General features: G+C 32.1%; 1 protein-coding gene across 1 annotated transcript in view; it reads right to left on the reverse strand.

The window, feature by feature from the left end:
• LOC136795079 (uncharacterized) overlaps positions 1 to 17,604 on the reverse strand; it is a 197,974-nt gene that overhangs the window by 107,417 nt on the left and 72,953 nt on the right. The window contains exon 2 of the mRNA XM_067053316.1: positions 348 to 458. Within this exon, the coding sequence (XP_066909417.1) occupies positions 348 to 458 (111 nt within the window). The remainder of the gene's footprint in view (positions 1 to 347; positions 459 to 17,604) is intronic.

The following is a 17,604-nucleotide window of genomic DNA, read 5'->3' on the forward strand; positions in this document are numbered from 1 at the left end:
ATAACTATAAATAATAAAGTGAAGCTAAAAAAAATAAATAATATGAAGAAAAATATGTCTTTATGTAAATAAATAAAAAAGAAAAGTGACCAAAATATTACTAGGAACAATAAAATAAAGCTGCAGGACCAGGAGAAAGAATTTTATTATTAGGTAGCCCCTAATACTTTTAAAAAGTAATATATAAAACATTTCGATGAAGGAAGATGTCCTTCTGTGCCTGCTATTTCATTCCACACCAATCTATTTCTCGCTTCTCAAAAGTCTTTTGGCGAGAAAGACGTAAATAAAAATAAAAATAATAATACTAAATGGTAATAATAATATGATAATAATAAATAACATACCCTTGGCTGCTATCGAGGGAGGCAGGCGGGCTGGGTTCTGGCTCCTCCTGCAGAGGGCTCTCGTAGATCAGGGTTTCCACCATCGAGCCTTTCGAACTCCCGAACGACACCCTACAAAATTTTACAGAACTTTGTAATATTTGATTATAATTATATAAATATATTCAAGTAATTCACAAGGCTATATTTTAGAACAGGAGTCACCAAATATCGATACCAATAAACAGGCCTTTACTGATCCCGACAGTTATAGACATTTTTCGCCGTCGACCTGATTGTGGTATCGTACTACCTCGACAGTAAATGTAACCGCGGTAGCTATCATAGACTATGCAAAATATGATATATTCTATAATTTTTTTAAAGAGAACGTCCTAGCCCAGTCAAACTAGATCCAAAAATACCAAATAGTAGAAAGTTTAGTAAACGTCACAATATTTTGGACTTTAAGAAAAATGTTCTCACTTTTCTTAATTGTTACCAATTTATTCCGAATCTTGACATACTTCAGTATATGGTTAGCAGTAGAAACAATAATGTTGAATAATTTCAGGAAGATTATTGATTGACCGTGTTGCTCACTATCCTTCCTGTTTCATTTATATTCATCTATCTATCTTTTAATTTATATTCATGTGTTATCTTCTTAAGTGTACTTATACTAATTACTTTATTATTAATTTACTATTATATTTAACACTTTTCTGTATCCCCGCTCATTTGGTATAATTTTTGTTTCTTAATCACTTACACTCATTGTATACCATTATTTTATACTTTACTTTTCCTTTGTTTTTCTATCTGTTGTTGTTTAATTTAAATAATTGTTTTTATGTTTACTTTACAAATTATTCTCGTTATTGTGGCAATACTGCCATCCCCACTCCTCCCAATACCAACCGTCACTTTGTTTTTTGACAGCCGTCAAAACAGGTATGCTTTCTATCTCATCATTTGATTTGTATTTTTTTTTCCTTTTTCATCTCTTTATTTGTACTTTCTTTTATATTTCTTATCTTATATATCTGTTACTATTACCCTTTTCATTTACTATTTACAACCTTTAATTTTTCTTATTATATCTTACTTTTCATTTTATACTCCTGTTATTTTACACTTATGTTTTTTCTTTTTTTTCCTTTTTTTAACTATAGTGTTTGTATCTTTTTTAGCCCTGACGAAGCCCTGCAACGTGGGGCGAAACGTTGGCTCAATAAAATAGTATAATTATCTACTATTTGAGTTTTTTTTTACCGCACCTGGACCATATTCCATTCAAGAATAATTTCAATGATATAGACATAAGAGGAAATACACTTGAACAGGTAGAAAGATTTAAGTATTTAGATTCACGAATAACTAAAAAAAAAACGAAATTGACGAGGAAAATACTTGTTAGTTTTTAAGTTTGAAATCGCTTAGCTCGCGCATTCTGTACAAAAACTTAAACGGTAGAATTTGCAAAACTACTATCCTTACCACGGTTCTTTATGGATGCGAAACATGGCTTCTTACACTAAGGGATGAATAGCGTCTTTATTGAAAATAAAGTATTATGTAAAATATTTAGACTGAAAAAGGATGAGTTAACCGGAAATTTTCAGAAGGCTACACAAATCTGAATTGTGGGAACTCCATCGGGTAAATATAATCCAGGGTCAGCAATGGCTAAAATATTAATAAACAACGGGTAGATGTCAGCGGAGAAGACCGAACCGTAGATGGGAGGATTGCGTTAGTACTGATTTAGTAGATTTCGGTTTGGAGTGGCGTCACTAAACAGTTGCTTGGTGGTATCGGCACCGAACCTTTGGACTAATCCTTTTTTATTATTATTATAATTATTAAAATCTAGACATAAAGTAAGTGAGTGGCCTTATTGGCTGGTAAAATTCAAGCTTTTAAAGCTTATTAAATATGGACTTTTTTAATATATTTTTAATAGGAGAGACCATTCCTTGGAATTAGATTTTTTCAGGCCTCTAATATTGTAAGATGAAATTCGAATGAACTCATATTATCTAAACTTTAACATACTTTTCAATTATTCGTACGAGTAGCAGGATAGCGACAATTTTTTGTGAAAAAGTGATAATCAAAACTATAAAAAAATAAAATAAATTATCTAAGATACAAGTAGAAATGACAAATTGACAATTAGAATTGTGTTTACATGGCTACTTGTACTGTTACTCCTTAAGATACAGCCATTCACGTGTAAATCTACATTGTATATTTCTATATAAACACACATAAATATACATAATCGTTGCAGAGAAAGCATTGAAATTGAAGAAGCATTGCTTGAGAATGGGCATGGACATAAATTCTGAATTCACCTCGGAATATTTTAACATATTTTCACAAACAAGTCAGCAATCACTCACATTGTCACCAGCCTCTCTGAATATGCGATTCCTTCAATAACAACGATTTGAATCTGACCTCAACATCTTCAATTGAAGTATTGCGAATAAAAAATATATGACACTTTATGAATGATGTAGTAATTTAGAGATTCCATCATTTCTATTCTTCTATATTTTTAGCCACGGTGGTGAATAACCGAGAGGATGAAAACACTTTCTTTTTTTTATTTACCTGGCTGTAAATCACTTATATTCACGGTAAACTGTCACTGCACTCTATATACATGTAACAGTAGTAAGATGGCTATAATAGCTTTTGATTTCAAATTTAGTCAAGCTAGCGTCAGAGAACTTATAGTATAAGAGCCTGGAAGAAAAAAAGACAGTTATCTCACCCCAATTTTTGATTACTTCAATGAAAACTAGGTATAATTACTAGTCAAAACTGATGAGTCTGCCAAGTATAGGTAGGGGGAATAAAAAATGGCGTCTGTTTCAAAACCTTAAAAAAAACATAAATTTTTGATTCGGAGCTCTATATCTTAAGAACTACCAACAACGCTAGAAAATCAAAGAGAACATTATTTAAAGAAGAGTAAATTTTCTAAAATATTAGCCCTAAAAGAGCTATTTACGTCCAAAATTTTTCGATATATAGCTTTTTGAAAAGCAAAACTTCTTAAAAATCTACTGAAAGATTAGTAGTTAGTTAATTTATTTTGAGAAATCTATATCTCAGGAACAATGTGATGTACAGATGTCTATTAGCACTCAAATTAAAGCTAGTTTAATGGAATATACAGAAGTTTATGACCTTTACCTTCGTAGGAATATTAGTTTTCATGATATTTTCTAAAATAAATTGATTTATAGTTGTTCGGACAATAAGTTAATTTATACGTTCATTGGTCTACCAGCGCTCAAATTAAAGCTAGTTAAATTTGCAACAAAATAGTTAATAACGTTCATCTTTGTAGGAGTAGTAGTTTTTATGATATTTGACAAAATAAACTCACAAAATGTTAATTTCTAGTTGTTCGTATAAAATGCTGGATTTTTTAAAAATATATCTCTAGATTCATAAGACGCACATATGTCTGCCATCAATCAAAATAAAGGAAATTTAACTTACTATAAAGTAGTTTATGACACTTATCTTCGTAGGGGTAGTAGTTTTTATGAAATTCACGTATAAATATAAATTTGGTAAATGAAAATTTGTCCGAATAACTATAAATCAATTTATTTTAGCAAATTTCATGTAAACTATTACTCCTACGAAGATAAACATGATAAACTACTTTATAGCTCATTAAACTAGCTTTAATTTGAGTGCTAATAGACATCTTTACGTCAAATGGTTTTTGAGATATTAATTTTTCAAAATAAATTCACTAACTACTGATCTTTCAGTACGTTCCATACAATATTTTTATGAAATGTTGATTTTTAAAAATCTATGTCTCGAAAACTATTTTATGTAAATAACTCTATTAGGGCTCATATTTTAGCAAATTTATTCTTCTTTAAATGACGTTCTCTTAGGTTTTCTTGTGTTGTTCCTACGTTTTAAGATATAGAGCTCTGAATGAAAAATTAGTTTTTTTTATCGCTTTGAAACAACCGCCATTTTTTATTCCCCCTACCTATACTTGGCGGACTCATCAATTTTCACTATTAATTATACATAATTTTCATTAAACTAATCAAAAATTGGGGTGAGATAACTGCCTTTTTTCTCCTCTTGGGCTCTTGTACTATTAGAATCAATAGTTTAATGATATCTAAGATTCATTCTTCTACAAATGTTTTGATTTTTACACGTGGATCAGGTAGACGCATCTGAAGCGAAATCGGAACTACTAAAACCTATTATGTTGTAGAGGTGGTTGTGTATAACTGGTTGATTCTGACTCCAATTCAAAGTGAGAGGTACTCGATAATACCTGCTCATTAGTTTAGGGACCTGGTTAGAAGTTGAATAGGATGAGTTTTGCCGGGGACTAGCCGTGAATCTTCTTAGGATTGAGATTTCACTCAGAAAGGAACCAGCCCTTCGGTCGTGAAAAGGATGACAAGTTCTACGGGAACTAGCTGTAGACCCTTAAGAAAGTAGAAAAGGATTAGGAAGGAGAGATCCAGAGAAGGCAGAGTGAAGAAAAATTCAATATACATTTCCAAAAATATTACTATAATGTAGTGAAGGTTAGATCAAGTTTGTGCTTAGTCGACTCTGTGAGCTATTAAACGCCATCGAGAGATGCTGCGTGTACAGCGCTAGCTATTAGTGGATCAGAAGATTGTATTGTAATCTTTATTAATTCAAATAATAAATTTAGTAATATAATAATGTAATAATAAAGTATATAAAGTTTTTTCCAGGAGCTTTGCGGGTAGGTAATCGTTGAATGATGCTGGATATTTCAGAAGGATGAAATGCTTTAGGTGGTAGGGTCATTTGGAGTGGATTATTGAGTTCTGCTTCAACAAATTCAAGGTGAATTGGGTTAAGAATATCGGGATGCGGAATAAAGGTTTTAGAAAGATGTTGTCCAAAGGTTTGCGATTTTTGTTCGTCAGTTCTGGTTCAGGTTTGGGATTCGGTGAGAAGAGGATGGTTAAAATCTTTGAATTTCAGCAGCTGTTTGGTGGTTCTCCATAATCTTTTGTCAGTAGTTGTAAGATTTTCAGTGAAGATAAGTAAATTTTGAATTTTGAATTTTCTTATTTCTGCTTTAAGTTTGTTAGTCAATTTGGTGTAATACGTTTTGTCAGCTGGATATCTGGCGTATGCCACTTCGATCTTGCTCTTCGTTTTTCCCTTATTAAGATACGAATATACTGTCTGTGGTAGGTTAGTTTGTTTATTATTATTCATTTTACTAGTTCTATAAGTGTTGTCATTTATACTTGTTCTTACTGATTCTGTGAGTTTTTCTATAGCTTCGTCGATGTCTTGTTTTGTCTTTAGTTGAATGTTCAAGTTTTTGTTCCAAGTCGTATCCAAATCCATCCCAGTCAACTCTTTCTGTAATCCATGAAGGAGTGGAGGGCTTAGGCACGAAGCTTGAATTTAAAAAAAGTAGAACTGGACTATGATCTGATGAAAGATCATCCAGGGATTCAACAATGGTTTGAGAGGAGGAGATCTGGGAGGTGATAAGTATATAAAGTTAAATTATTAACATGTAACAATTCATATATCTTTATTTAATACCAGATCGTCCTGGTGGGCCTTACATGGTTAACGTAAGAGGTACATTTTTTTTAAAAATTGATTATGGAGGGGAGGGGGTATAGACTCACACAAAAGACACCCCTAGCTATATACAATGTTATAAAAAAAAATTAAGATAAAATAAATTGATTAAATTAGTAATTCTAAATAGAAGATAAAAGTAAAGTTAATAACAAAAACACATTTATGGATTTCACAAAATAAATAATTGATGTCTAATGGGAAAAAATAAAGTAAATTTAATGAATAGATGAGAAAAAAAAGAAAAGAAATTAAGATAAAATGAAATTTTAGAGTGACAATAACAGAACTGATAAATATAGAACTTAAAACGTGAAGTCCCGCAGCAGCCTGGGCTTCAGTCTTCGGACTGTGGTTGGGTTTCCCAAGTTGTGGTCACTGCTCCTTTAACTATAGGTAACTAGAAGTGGATCTTCATAAACCTTTTTTTGATGTAATCCACGATTGCCTTTATTTTCAATTCCCGATGTAATTGGCTGTAATTTATATATCAATATACGATGTCTGTAGTATTTCACATATGCGGCAGGTTCGTCATGTCAGATCGTCTGTTTTGACGACTGTTGTAGTTACAGAATAGATCAGCAGATAGCGGTTTCACTATAATGTAATAAATCCTAAATAAAATATAGGAGAAATGTTCTGTCCTTATAAGACCAATTTCTGTCGTAAAAGAGATCTCCATATCCACCTTGAAATTCTAATCTTAGAAATCAATTAGTGTAACGATTTAAATCAGTAATATTTCTATATAGTTTAAAAACAAAACAAAAACAGGTCAGTAAAAAAAAGATTGAACGTAAAAGAGCGAAGTATCTGTCATTAAAACCGTAACGAGAAAGGCCAATTTATTCCCGTCGATCTTCACTATTATTAATTTTATATTCAATTTTACTGCCCTTTTATTTTAACTGGAATATCGAGTTAAGATGTTTTTTAAAACGAAGGAATAGCTTTGTAATTATGTTTTGTTTTTCAATTTTTCCGAAATGGTTCCATAAGTCCGCGGGAAAAATGTATTTAAAAAAAAGAACATGGCGGTTTAATGATTCAGTTTTAAAAACAAAATAAAAAAAATTGATGGCTATATATATATATATATATATTTTTTTAGAAACTCTTAAAAACCGTTGGATATAAATCGTCCATTCAAATAAAAATTAAGAGGTCAACTCGTTCGGCAAAAAATCTGAGTCAAAATGTAAAAAAAAGTTAATGAAACAAAGATTACCTCAAAAGATAACTGAAAAGGATATATAACGCTAGTATTTCTTACACCTCACAAGTTCTTGGGTATGCTGATGATTTCATATTATTAGATGAAGACAGGGAAACAATGAAACCAAATACATCGACTATATGTCCCTAATTCTGGCCGAAACAACGTTGGCACAATTAAATATGTTACTTCAACTTCTTTGTGTTATATATTGACCGCACCCCCAACCATCTTTTCTTCGTATAAGTCATCCACGATCAACTATCTCTCTTAGTTACTATAGTGTGGGCATATGCCATCTTAGTTGAAACATTTATGTATATATATGTATTCCAAATTAAATATATAAAAAAAATTATTCAGTTTGATTTTTTTTTTAATAATTCATATATTGGTATTTACAACCTTTTAAAAATACATACATCCAGTAAATTGTTAGAACTCTAATTTTTTTTTTTTTTGATTTGATAGATTTATTTATTGATAGATATTAAAATCTGCCACACAGTTGTGGGCAATAGGTAATATTGATGAATGATCTCATACATACTAAAATAAAAAAAAATAAATAAAAAATAAAATAAATAAATAAAAAATAAAATAAAATAAAAAACTCTCTTAAAATATATACAAACAAAAAAATAGACAAATGAACATAATCAGACTATCTGTATGAAAAATAAATAAAATAACATAATGATAAAATAGTATATACAATATTTACACAATCGACCTGAGGATCCCTGAGCTCACTCTATCCCCCACGTGTGAGGGGTAGAGCAGAGCTCAAGAGATCACAGCGCATCCCTCTCGCCGCATCACTGGTAGAACTCTAATTTCTTTTTTTTTTTTGTCAGAAATCCATAAATAAATAGTAAGAACTTCATAATAGGCAGAAGAGCCCGAAACGTTGTTCCCATGATATAATGAATAAAGAAGGGAAAAAATGGAAATAAATTTCTGAAAAGAAAAATAATAAAATTCGCTATATAAGGTAGCTCAGTTAAGTTTTTTGACATCATGAAGAGAAATCAGGTAAAATGCAACAAAACCCAAAATTTGCAGATAAAACATTTTTTTCTTATCCTTCTTTTCTATTACTAAAAAAAATAATAAAATACATATTAACCATATTAACTAAACAAATAAATTGATATTCGTACATGGCTAAGTATAGAGAAACTTTAAAATAAATAATACAAACTTTATTCATTTTTTTTTTTTTTTTTTTTAGAATAACTTAAAACTTTGAACACGATGTTATTCGGTGACTCTTGAGGTACCAACTCCTCCCTCCTCCGCTAGAACGTATACACTGGCAGTATAATGTCTTTACGGTTCCTCCAGAGCCCGGATCAGCAAGATGACCCTGTGATCCAATAACAACTCAGTTTCACGCTTTTACTAACCGAGATTCGCTTCCTTATTGTGATCGTTGGTTCTGTCTATTATAGTTCATTGATGGTTAATAATAACGTTAGTGTTTTTCTTTAGACGCGACAAATCTAAATGTGGCAATAATAGAGTTAAGTTGAGGAGCGAACAATATGGAGGAGGAACGGACGGCACAATATCCCGAAGGCCGGCCGGTCCGGATGACGTCCTCAAGAAACTATTTCAGGTCAGGGATAGTGTCGATACTGAGCCTTATTTAGCACCAACAATCGATATTCCAACTCGACTACTTTCTTATTTCGAAGGCAATGAACTCGGTTGAAGGTGAGCTTCAAGCGAGTGGATATTGAAATTAATAATAGTTGAATGTAAATTTGTTTATGTTATTGGATTTTTTTAAACCCTTGATTGCCACTCCTACAGTCAGGCCATTCCTGGTATAAGGGGTGGTTTTCCTACATGTCGCTAACCTATTCTAACCAGTCATCAAGGTTGAGATTCATTCCGTGGGTCTATCATGAAATAAATTTCAACCTGCTCAGTCGGAACGGTTAACATTCTCGGTTACAACGGCCTCAGGCCAAGAAGTGAAGGCGTCACGTACCTCTCAGCAATGCTCTTCCTTGGAAGCTTGCTACAAACATTCCGAAAGATGGGGCATTGATCGAAGTAAAAATGGTAAGTGAAAAATTAGGAAAGTAAATAGATAATACGAACATTTATGAACTAAAGGCCTCTCTTGCCACTTTAAGATATGTGTTACATAGATAAAACTTTCAAAGTAATTTCCGAACAGATATGGATGATGAGAATATTAAAATGAAATAGAAAATAGTTTATTATTCTTGGGCAAGTTCCCTTTAGAACAATTACAAAGGTAATTTTAATTTTACAATAACATATATCGGTCAAAAAACAGTGTGGCCACCCTTAACTATAACTTATATTAAAATCGTATATAAATAATTTTAGACATACAGAGAATAAAAAGTAAATAAATTAAAAAACTTGAATAGAAGGGTTTTAAACGAGGGAAGGTTTGTTACATGCCGTATGTTAGGGGGCATGGAGTTCCAGAGATATGCAGCGCGGATAAAAAATGATTTATCAAACGCAGCAGCTCGATGAAATGGAAGGTAGATGTCAGATAAATGAGACCTGGTAGTGCAGGATTGGACTAAGAATTAGAATTGCAGGTTTTCTAGGACCTAGGAGGGGTGCTGAGTACTAATTATTTGGAATAGGAAGGAAGCTACGAAATATTGGAAGGATGGATAGAGCCACTCAGCGTAATAATAGGTTATGTGTGTATCACTGCTGATCCCGAAAATAAATCGTACTGACCAATTCATAAGACGTTTAAATTTAGATTAGAGATCATCCGAGAGTCCACCGTATGCCAGGCAGTCATAGTCAAAGTGTGGTAAAACAAGAAAGGAAACTAAGAGTTAACGGGTTTTAAGAGCCCAGTTAAATATTGTCAGTTAAAATCATCAATATATTTAATACTAGCAGACCCTACAATGTTTTTCTATAGCTGGATTTGTGGATGAATATAGATTGAATGTTGAATTGAAAGATTGATACCGATTGTTGTATTTATTTAAAACTGAACATTTCATGTGCACATCATTATTATGATTTGGCAATATGAATTGCTTACAATGTTTTTGGTAATACCAGTAGTCATATAAACAAAAAATGCCAACAGCTCAAAATCTCATTCGTCTGTCGTTTAAATGGTTGCACTTGCAACATCAGTGCAGACTAACAAACAATGAGACGCGATATAAATACTAAATACCAACTACAAATGTTACTAAAAAAAAACACTAATATGGGAACGAAATGGTAAAAGGGTCGCTGATTTCGTTAAATTTTTCTTCTGAAATTCTATTTCCAAAAAAATGGACATGTGTTAATTTAATCTGAGAAAGCATTGTAAAAATATAAACAGAACCAAAATTCCTTTATTACCGTCAATGTTGCTTCGATTTAGTTGAGTTTCCAATCATATTGGCATACATATATGTAATCATAAAAATATCAATAATTGCTCCACTGTGATTCAAAATAAGTATGACATTGAAACAATTCTGACCGAAAGACTTATGAAAGTGTAATAAAAGATTTTTTTTGAACGATACAAAGTTCATATCTCTTTTTAGCGCTGGAAGAAACCCCTAAATATGAATATACGAAAACAATAAAAGACACAATTTTTGTGTAAAAAATTCCGATTTCTTTTGAAAAATCAAAAATAGCATTGCAATAACTTTAACATTTTTTTTCATAATTTATTTATTGTTATTTAAAACTGTAAACATATAACATGTAAAAATATAAACAATAAGTGAATTTGCTGTAGGTTACATAGTGACATGATACAAACATGTGGATGATCTACCCATTGATAGAACTCCAATAACACTTCCATAGAGGAGAAGATCTCGAAGCCATCTTCTTTTCAGACGCCTAGGAGGATTATTAGGAAATGAAGGAGAAGCCAAGTTAGAAACAAGTGGATTTGGGTGGTTAAGAAGTTTATCAGGGAAGGATTGGTATCCGGTTTTCAGCAACATGTGAGACATTGAGGTCCAGATGGAAGACTTGATTCGTGATAAAGGAAGGAGCATTAAGGATTTTGGACTGCAAGGATTCGATTCGGAAGGAATTTGATGGTTTAGTGGAGCCCCAAAGCTCAACTCCGTATGTCAAGATAGGCCTTGTAATAGTCATGTAGATCAGTCTTTTGTAATGGATTGACAGTTTAGTCCGTTTGTCTAGTAAATGTTTTAATAGTCAGAATCGACAAGCAGTCGCCTGTCTTTTAAGTCTTGTAGGAGGATTCCATGTCAGTCGTTTGTCCAGAAGCAGTTCTAATTAACGGATCTAACTTCAACATGAATCAATCAACAGAGACGAAACGTAGGAGTGTTTTAGGGTTCTATATACTACACAAAAGGCCACAAACAGGATCTAATTAAACAAATTAGAACCAGATCTATGAAATAAAGCGTTAAAACAACTTTTCTTAATTTAAAACCATTCGGCCTTATTTGGGTATTATATCTAAATGGTGTTAATATATGCTAAAAGAGCAGGCATTCACCTTTCCCACGGTTGTGATAAATTAGAATTAAAATAAATTAATACGGTTGTATTGCGATAGGAATTGGATTAAATGCAGAGGAATTATGATTATGTGAACAATAGACACCAGGAGAAAAATATAAAACAAACATGGTTTGCTTTTTCCAAAAAAAAAAAAAAAATTGTTGTTGCCTTACTTTACTTTTAGGTAAGGAAGGGTACAATAATTTTTTTTTACAGAAGATTATTTCATAGCGAATAATAGTATACCATTCTCTTTTGTTTATCTACAAATTTACGTATTTAAACCGTTTAGGACCAAATATCAGTAAACCTTATTAATAATTTAGAACTAACAATATATCCTCGTCAAAATATTTGTTACCAGACCCATATGTGCGGCCCACTGCTCTAAGATTCCTAGTAAGTAAGAGCGGCTGACATATCGTGACAATTAAATCGTTAAGGACTAATAAGAGACCGTAATGATAACGCTTAGCATGGCGAGATGATACCCTCCCGGAATGGAAAGTGTGCAATTCGGATTGGAAACCCGGAATGCCTAAGTACACAGGAAGCGGCTTTTCTCTCTGCTGATTGGATATTTACCACATTCTTCAGCGGTGGAGGAACTGGAGGGCACGTGAGGGTATTTACTATTGACGGCATGTTCTTCTTCGAAGAACTCTGTCGGGCTGTATAGCAATGAAGAAAACGACAGAACATCTTAATAGCTCATACAATTAATTGACAAGTTAACAAGCTAAGTTTCCATTCTTTTGATGATTATCAACTAAAACCATCAAACTTCGCAGGCTTTAATTGTTTTAGATACTTCAAATTGTAACAAATTGCATATTAATTTATGATTAAATTAACTGCTCCAAATTTTGATGAAGCAGAAAATGTGAATGAAGCTAGAGAGCACGCGCAGCCGAAAGTAGATGATAGTATTTCAGAAAGTTGAAAATGCTATCCCATTTTTAAATTACAATACTTTCCTCCAACCAATAAAGTGGTTTAGAGGCCGTTATAGCCGAGTGCGATAAGGATTCATATAAGCTTGGGCGGGTTGACGTATTATTTCGTGGTTGTCGCATGGAATGGATATTTGTCCCTCCCACCCAAGTAACAATATATAGTTAACGCATTTTATAATTGCTCTTTTAAAAAATATGATTAAGCTTCCTAACTATTCCTATTGGATATATAAGTAATAATTACCTATATATATTTTATTTTATGAATTGATGTTTGAGAATAAAATCGATGTGCCGTTTTTGAAATACAGTGTAACCGATATTACACTGTATTTAAAATCCAAACTTCGGTAACCCGAACTAGCGTAAAAAAAGTTAATTTTTTGAGTTAACCTAGCAGGCAATAATTGGTAGCAATAGGTAATCACCGTGTAAATCGAAGGTAGAAATTTTTACAGTTTTGATATCGGGTAATCTAATTCCTATGAAAGTGTTCATAATATATTTTGTTGGATTTAGAAATACATAATATCTATTGTATATTTGGTTCTGTAAAACTAATTTAATTAATAGTAGAAATGTGTATAATAACACAAATTCTATTAGTGAACAAATTTTTATATCACGTCATAAATAAATCCACATAAAGAGTATTTTTTATTTATACTTTTTTTACTTATAAATGAACAGTCTTATTATTTTAACAAATTAAATAACCATTTAACAAGATAATAAATGTTGTAACAACCCAAAATGCGGTTAGTGACCATTGATATTATAAGACTCATAGCACCTGACGAAAGGTTATTGGAAAGAGAGAGAGAGAATGGGGGAGAGTGATTACTTTTAACCAATCCGAAAATCCCTGCAAGAATTAGTTCAGAATACAGAGATTACACTGTCGAGGCGTATACAAGAAAAGAGGTTTCAGCATGCATAAGCGAAAGTACAAAATAGAATTTCATACATTCTATTTTACACAAATTATCTATTTTCCTTCATTAGAGGTCTAATCGGACGAGGCATTGCCGAAATAGATCGATTACCTGACGAAAAATAATCGATTTAATTAAACACAAAGGCAACGTTAAGAGGAAGTCGGTTCAAGGAAAATCAGACAATTGTGGGATGAAGGAAAAGCCTGTGAATGAAGTGTTTCTCACGGGAAATTTACGAAGTGTAAACCTCAAAGACCAATTATATTTTTCAAATTAATTTGGAGGGGAATAAATTAAAATAGAATAAAATTTAATAATTGATAATTGCTATTATTTTAATAATATTTCCACGTAAGTTGCGAAATTAAAAGTTACATGTGCGATATGAATATGAGACTGAATGGCAACCCCTCAAATTGATTTTAAGAGATAGTCTCAGCAAGAAATAGAAAGTTGACTTCAATAACAACTTCGATGAAAGTATTCCTAATGAAGTATTATAATAGAGAAGTAACTGTAAGTCGGAGATCATTTGAACCGTTTATTTTGAAGACCACTTTCAGTCCATTTATACTTAAATTGAAATATTTAAAGGTTTGTGTTTAAATGCAATTAAAAATATACGTACAGGATACTAATGAGTCATACTGTAAAAGTGTATCTAAAGGTGTTAAATTTAAAGTCCCTATTAGAATAATGGAAATTATTAAGTGAATAATATGCGTTTTCTTACCAAGAATGCAGTTAGGCCACTTTCAAAATTAACAACCAGATTCGTTATAAAATTTGAAGAAACCTAAGTCCTTTCAATATAATTTAAAATGCTTCAAATTAAAAAAAAACAATATACATTTTATAAACAACGCTCCGAAAAAATAATTTATGCAATTCGAAATATTTTTAACTGTATAATGTGCAAAATTACAAAACAATTAACTACATTTTGAATGTCTGAAAGGGATTTGAAGAAATCGTGATGTTGCGGTGGTATATATTGCAATAGGTCAATTATATCTTTGAATTTTGCCGTAGTAATTTGTATGATATTTTTATACAGTGGTGATATAATATTTTCGAACTTTCTTGCTCCATCCGAAGTTGAAATAAATTCAGAACTGCAATTTTCATTATCATTCATTGATGTCTTATAGAAAATTTCATACGGTTCATTTCTGACATAACGCATCCAACTTAATTTGAAATATTGAATCTCCATTAAAATTGTTTATCTTTTTAAAATTGCGTCTTCTAATAATTTTGTTGATAAAAAATTTTCTTGTCTCATTTCGTGTACAGTAAAGTTAATCCCTTTCCGACACTTTTTGATAATATTGTAATAATCTCGGGGGACAAACACTATTTTTTTTTTTTATTGCCGCTTCTACTACGCCAAAATCTCTATCATTTAGTAAATACAAATGTCCTGCTTATTACAAATATTACAAAATTGTGATCTATAATTTTTACATTATTTTCAACAGTTTGTAAAAATTTAGGCCACATTAAACATATCTTAAATTAAATATAAATGGACTTATTGAACTAACTTTGAACTCTAATGTGTCCACAATTATCTTATTTACCCCGAATATAATTAAGCTCTAATGCTCTATTGATAGATAACTTTAAGTTGTACATGTAAACACGGGGAATCGGAAATACTCATAATTGACAAATAGACTTTGGCCACTTCCAAAATAAACGGCTCATTTATTGATCTTTCAAACTGACAATAATCTTATTTTTAGCAGATGACAACCAAACATTAAAGAAGCAGTTAATACACAGTAGAACTTCTCTTAAGCGGACACCACTAGGATACGAAAATTCGTCCCCTCACTGTGTCAGCTTGTGAGAAATTTATTGAAGTATGAACTAGACTAAACTCTAAAACGGGGGGGGGGGGGGGTAAACAAACAACTAAAAATGCATTTGTGCACAGCAAATTCCATGAAGTACCTCAAAAGAGTAATTATTTTTATTTTATTTTTTGTGGGGTGAGGGGGGAGGAGTTTAATAGTTCATGTTCAATAAATGTAATATCACTACTCAGATATCAACGCCGTTATTCAATTGCAGGCGCTTAGATCATCACAGTCTCATTTTCCTGTTTAAAGGATATATTGCAAAAGTGACATAGTACCGTCACTCCCTTGGGGTTTTAGTGGGGCGGATTCGATCGGGAAAAATTGCCTTTTTTGTGCTATGATCTCTAGTGAGATTAGGACATGTCATACATCGACCAATCTACTCGCTAATAATTGTCTCTTTAAAAAGTCAGATAAGTAAGGCTACCATGGAGGGTTTCACGCCGTTTTAAAATTGTAGGTGTTTTTTAAATATTGCTCGATTTAACTAGCTTAAAGTCTCCTTTTCCCATTTCAAGTAAAAGTGATAAAGGACCGTCACTCTCTGGGGGTCTTAGTGGGTTGGGTCTGGGCGGGAAGGATTGACTTTTTTTGTGTTATGATATCCTTTTGTGAGTTTGTGACATGTCTTACATCGACCAACCTACATAGATTTTAGCATAGAATTATGTCATACGGTCAAATTGCAATACCTGGAGATCAGATTTTGGAAAACATGCATATTTTGATCCCTAGCTTCTTTATTTTAATCCCGAAAGAATTCCACTTATGGAAAGGACCTTATATTGAAACTAATTTTATATTGCACGAAATTGTAAGTTTAGGGGTTTCAATACATATCATAACTCCACAAGCCTAAGTAAAAATGACGCTAAAAGGTGTAGGTGAGGTCTCATCGCAACTAAACAACTCGAGGACCTAAAGGTCAATGATTGAAAAGAGCCTATCTATTATTACCGATAACTTAATAATAAACTAAATGCTCATGTTTCATTTGTTTAAAAAAAAAGAAGATGCAAAATAAAAAAACCAAACTAGAACATGACAAATGGACCGAACCTAATAAATCAAAACTGACAGGACTATTTAGCGAAGCGTCAAAACCAAATTGCCGAATAATCTGACGAGGCGGGTCTCCGCTATCTGCAAGATAAATTATAGCATTTAATGAAGACTATTCTATCAATGGCTTGTTTGTCTTTTGCACTCATTCAGAAATATTGTGTCCTTGAGATCCACAATCTTTTGAATGGACTTGATATTTCCCACATTTTACTTTAAGCTCATGTGTGGATCATTCTCAAATAAAATGCCAATTTGATGTCCTCAATCTTTAAGGCGCAGTTGAGTCAATATTTATGTATTATTTTCAACCCAGTTATATTAAATATTTTTCAATGCAATATGTATAATGTAAGGTATAAGAAGGAAGTTACGGTCAAAAACAACTATTTCAATTTGTCCTTTTTATTAATACATAGTTTTAACTATTTATTATTGACGGACGTTTCGACCCACCTGCAGGTCTTCAGCAGGAATAAAGTAAATGGATACAGAGTAGGTAAAGCTAATGTAGGAGTTCGAAAGTCGGGCAGTCCCTTTTACTCCGCCCATGGATTTTATCCCAACTGCCGTGGATTAATATAAAACCTTTAAGATTTAGTAGATTTTCAGTTATTTATGATGGATATCAATTCAGTAAAACAACGAATTTTGTGATTAATTCAGTGCCCCTAGCTACTTTCCAAAACCGATTTCCGCCTCCACACAGACCATTCATGCAAATATTTTTTTAAAATTGCGATCGAATTCTAGGCTAATATATATCGAATATTAAGTTATATATAATCTTAACTTCTTGAGACTGATTTTTATTGCTAAAATATGTTCTTTGTTCCAATAAATCAATCTGGATTAATGTATAAAATTCCATGTTTAAATTACCCAGAAAACTCTTATTAAAACGCCTCTACCCAATCCTTGACTCATATCATGTTATTCCGGACCACCAGTTTGGATTTAAAACATCTCATTCTACCATACAACAGAGTCATCGAGTGGTTGATGTCATATCTTCCACATTGGAGCGCGGTATGCACTGCACGGGAGTCTTCCTCGATGTTGAACAAGCTTTTG

The sequence above is a fragment of the Halyomorpha halys genome, unplaced genomic scaffold (assembly GCF_000696795.3).
Source record: "Halyomorpha halys isolate HHAL.00 unplaced genomic scaffold, Hhal_1.1 Scaffold1515.1, whole genome shotgun sequence".
NCBI classification, from domain to species: Eukaryota; Metazoa; Arthropoda; class Insecta; order Hemiptera; family Pentatomidae; genus Halyomorpha; species Halyomorpha halys.